The sequence below is a fragment of the Uranotaenia lowii genome, chromosome 2, assembly GCF_029784155.1.
Source record: "Uranotaenia lowii strain MFRU-FL chromosome 2, ASM2978415v1, whole genome shotgun sequence".
NCBI lineage: Eukaryota > Metazoa > Arthropoda > Insecta > Diptera > Culicidae > Uranotaenia > Uranotaenia lowii.
The window spans coordinates 216,986,497-216,991,428 of NC_073692.1; the positions used below are offsets into that span (position 1 = coordinate 216,986,497).

Below are 4,932 nucleotides of genomic sequence, written 5' to 3' on the forward strand. Positions count from 1 at the left end.
CAATTTCATATTTTGTTGGATTCCCGGACACTCCGGAATCCATGGAAATACTGAAGCGGACAAATTAGCAGCCATAGGACGCAACGAAGAGCAATACGACGTTGGAATTCCGAAGACAGATCTTTCTTACTGGGTTAAGTCCAAAATTTGGGACGCATGGATATCGGAATGGAGAACGCATAGGTGCCTGAACTTAGCGAAAATCAAAGGGGATCCAAGGAAATGGAAAGATCGAGCTAGTAGGAAAGAACAAGTATTGTTATCGAGGCTTCGGGTTGGGCACACGAGGTATACTCATCGGCATTATGTCTCCGGGGAACCAGCAAGGATATGTGACTTATGCAACGAAAGGCAAACAGTGGAACACATACTCATCGAATGTCCTGAACTCCAAGGACCCAGAGAGGCGTACCAGATTGGCGTGTCCATAAGCAATATCCTTTCAAACGACGAAGTAGAAGAGGAAAAGCTAATTTGTTTCCTTAAAGAATCTTATTTGTTTGATGATATGTAAACTAGAATAAACTTCTTACAGAGACAAACCAGCCGAAGGCTGAAAGTCTCTTAAAATAAAGACAAAAAAAAAGGACATGAAATCCAACAAAGCGCCCGGAATCGATTGCATTCCTGCTGAAATGCTCAAAGCCGACCCTCCCTTGTCAGCACCGCATAACTTTGATCTGTACAACCCTCAAGGTCCATCAAGGTACTCTGTAAAGTGATCCTGAACAGGATCCAGGAGAAAATTGACGCTACACTCCGAAGGCAATGAGCTGGACTCCGATCCGGACGATCATGTGGACCACATCACAACGCTACGAATAATACTGGAACAAATTAACGAATTCCAGGACTCTCTTCTGCTGGTGTTCGTTGATTTCGAAAAGCATTTGACCGACTTAACTACGAAAACATCTGTGCTGCTCTTAGACGACGAGGAGTCCCAGAGAAACTAGTCCATCTAATCGAACCACAGTACGAGGCATTTTCGTGCAAAGTCTTGCACGACGGTGTCTTGTCCGAACCAATCCCGGTAACTGCTGGAGTGAGACAGGGATGTATTTTGTCACCGCTGCTTTTTCTCATCGTAATGGATGAGATCTTGACTGGATCGATTGGAAAATCAACATTAACTCTTCTGCACAACGTAGTACATAATATTGAAAATAGTTTTTCACAGAAAGAATCATGTCTAGGAGCATTTCTAGACATAGAAGGAGCATTTGATAATGTCTCGTTTACATCAATAATGGATGCGGCACTACTTCATGGAGTGCCTAGTGTTATAACTAACTGGATTAGCGCAATGCTAAGTAACAGGAATCTTCATTCGTCTTTAAGACAGGCTTCAATAACAAAAGTTAGCACACGTGGTTGCCCACAGGGAGGTGTACTATCACCTCTTTTGTGGAACCTAGTTGCAGACGGCTTGTTGAGAAAACTCAATGACCGTGGAATACCAACCTATGGATTCGCAGATGATTATCTTCTGCTGGTAAGAGGTATGTGCATAAGCACATTATTTGATATAATGCAACAAGCTCTGCGCTCTGTTGAACGATGGTGTTCTCATGTAAAAATTCAGTTAATCCTCTAAAAACTAATATTGTTTTATTTACTGAAAAACGTATCACCCGCGGGGTGCGCCCTCTGCTGTTTTATGGTTCCGAAATCACCGTGTTTAATCAAGTTAAATATTTGGGTGTCATTCTTGACTCCAAATTAAACTGGTCTGATCACATCGAATTCAGAATCAAAAAAGCATGCATGGCCTTCGGACAATGCCGACGTGCAATCGGAAAAACTGGGGACTCAAACCCAAACATATTCACTGGATTTACTCCACAATAGTAAGACCAATTCTGGCCTATGGGTGTCTAGTGTGGTGGCAGAAAGGAGAAGTTGGGGACGATTTTCGATCACCGCTAATTGTTATTATCGATTTTGGTTGATATTTTTTTGAAAATTAAGTCAAATCCAAACAACTTCTTTACGTTTCGGCTTACTGTTTTGTTTCGGCCATCTTCAGAAAAACTGTATTTCAAAAATATAATATAATACAAAAAATGTTTTGTTAGAATAATCACACAATTTTCCGTCACTTTTAACTACACTAGAAGCACTTACAATTGTTTCGCCGTGTGCTTTCCTAACGGCTGTCTAACTTACTTTGAGTCAGATTTTGAATCGCTTCTAGTAGCTTGCGTTTTGCGTTCTTGGTGACGTCGTGCAGTCGGTTGTTGTCGTCGTGTTTGGGGTCGTCGTTTTCGAATTCTTTCTTGAGAACTGTGGCGTCGCTCTTAGTTTTTTGATTATTGAGCTGTATATTTTAGAGATCTCGATAGCGTCTTGTTTTATGTTTACTGTATTTCCTTTTTTCAGTTTTATATGTAATGTTTCAGCAGTCTTTCTTTTTCCTTCTTGGTTCACTCTATCTAAAATATAAGCCTTTTCAAAATCAAATTTGTGGTTTTGCTCAAGAGCATGTTGTGTCAATCCTGTGGCCCTGGAGTTTTGTTTAAGACTTGTTTTATGGTTTTTTATACGTTTTTCCAGTGTTTGCGATGTTTGACCACAGTATTCCTTTCCACATTCACAGGGAATCGAGTAAACTACATTTGTTTGTTTAAGTTTTGGGATCTGGTCTTTCGTTTTGGTGAACAAACAGTTTTTTATTTTATTTATTGGTTTTGAAGATGCAATGATATCATGTTTTCTCAATAGTTTACTGACTTTTTCGCTGAGCCCTGGGATATATGTTAGTGAGACATATTTGCCGTTATTTTCAGTGGGTTTGTTACTTAGCGAATTGTAAATGACATCTACCCTCTTTTTTAGAACGTAGTTGATGAATTCATCCGGGTAATTATTTTGGTGCAATATTCTTTTAACTTTTTTGATGCTCATTTGCCGTTTGTCTATGTCACTAAGTTTAAGCGCTCGATCAATTAGCGCAATTGCGGTGTTCTTTTTATGTACGTATGGACTTTCTGAGTAAAAATCTAAGTATCTCCCATTTTCTTGTTTTGTGTACCAATTTTTCTCAACTTTTCCTTGATTTCTGAAGAGTTTGAGATCTAAGAATCGCAATGTATTATCTATTTCTTTTTCAAGAGTGAATTTTATGCTGCTGCATTGGTTGTTGAATTCAGCTAGCACGTGATCTATGTCACTCTCCTTGCCAATGATCAAGCAGTCATCAACATAACGTTTGTACATCACGAGATTGACGTCTTTATCTCGTAGATTTTGGATGGCTCTTTCCTCGAGTTGTTCCATTAGGAGAGACGCTACTACAGGAGATAGAGGAGAGCCCATCGGTGTACCAAACGTTTGTTCAAATATTTTACCATTGTACTGAAAAAACGACGCTCCTAGAATTGTTTGAAGGGCGCGTTTGAATTCAGTCCATGGTATCGGCGTGTATTCGCTAATTTCCCGCCACTTTTGCTCTATTATTTCATACACATTTTGGACTGGCACGTTCGTGTAGAGCGACACGACGTCCAATGAGTAAATGATATAACCTTCGGGGACCCGAATGTTGGTAATTTCCGACGCGAAGTCGAAACTACTGCGCACGTGGTGTTCAGTTTTGCCGACGACGTTTTGCAGTACGTTGGCTAAAAACTGAGCCATGCGGTACGTAGCTGACCCGACTGTTGACACCACAGGTCGAAGTGGACGATCTTCTTTATGGATTTTGGGGAGACCGTAAATCCTCGGCGGTGGGCAGTTGAATAGTTTTAATTTATTTTTTGTGTAAGTGGTAATGTACTTGTTTTCGTGCCACAAATCCAACATCGTGTTAATACGTTTAAGTATTTTTTCCGTTGGATCTGCGGTTAGTGGTGTGTACGTTGTTGTATCACTTACCATTGCTGTCATTTTTTCGCTGTACTCAGTCGCTAGCATCACGACGGTTTTATTCCCTTTGTCTGCTTTCGTGATGATCAGTTCGTTGTGTTCTCGGAGAAACTTTCGGCTGCGGATGACGTCCTTATGAATCCAATAGTTTTCTACGATCCTTCCGTACTTTCTTGCAATCTCGTTGATTATGAACATTTTAAACGGATGTTCTTTTCTTGATCAAATGATTTGATGGGGACGAGAAAGTACGGAAGGATCGTAGAAAACTATTCAGGAGAATTCTTAAAAACATAATCAAAAAACTAAGAGCGACCAGTCTCGCCTGTGCTACGGTACGTATCGCATCATTTTTTTCATTGGCTGTTATCAAAATACTTACCTCCTTTTTTTTCGTTCGATTTTCATACTTCTATCTCGGAGAATGGCCCAAGAGGATAATCCGGAGAACCAAGTTAAGGTTCAACGGATAAGGAAGTATCCTGAAAAGCACCCAGGACCATACTTAGTGATCGCCGAATCAAATGAAAATCATTTGGCTTGTGCAAAACTTGCCAAATCGTTGATTAAAAAGTATGGCAATGCATACATTCGTGCAACACCGATGTCTAAGAAGAAGATGAAAATATTGATGCGAACAAAGGAAGCTGCAAACAGTCTTGCTGAGAAAAAGGGTGATGACCTTCGCTTTATGATACCACAGCGCTTAGTCGAGTGTCTTGGAGTGGCATATATTGAAACGAGTGTTGAGGATGATGAATTAGCTACGGCTGTTTCATATGATAAACGCAAGTTAATGCAAAATGAAAATGCTGAGATTCTTGAATTTCGTCGGATTATTAGGAATAAGAATGATGAAAGCACCAAAACACCGCTCTACACAGTGATCTTTACCTTTTCGGGAACTGAATTACCGACACACGTTGAGTTGAGTAAGGTGCTTTACCCCGTGAAAAAATACGTTTTTCCTGTACGTCAATGTGGACAATGTTGGCGTATTGGTCACTCTAAAATCCAATGCAAAAGCCAGGTGCGGTGCAACAACTGCCTCAATGGAACTGGTGA

The 4,932-nt window shown here is 40.4% G+C and overlaps 1 protein-coding gene across 1 annotated transcript; it reads right to left on the reverse strand.

Annotated features, from left to right (window-relative positions):
- Positions 1-2,149: 2,149 nt before the first annotated feature.
- Positions 2,150-4,065, reverse strand: LOC129742328 (uncharacterized). The gene is made up of 2 exons (XM_055734219.1): positions 2,827-4,065; positions 2,150-2,320 (listed from the first exon to the last, which is right to left on the reverse strand). The coding sequence occupies exons 1-2, from the start codon at positions 4,063-4,065 to the stop codon at positions 2,150-2,152; spliced, it is 1,410 nt and encodes a 469-aa protein (XP_055590194.1).
- Positions 4,066-4,932: the final 867 nt, after the last annotated feature.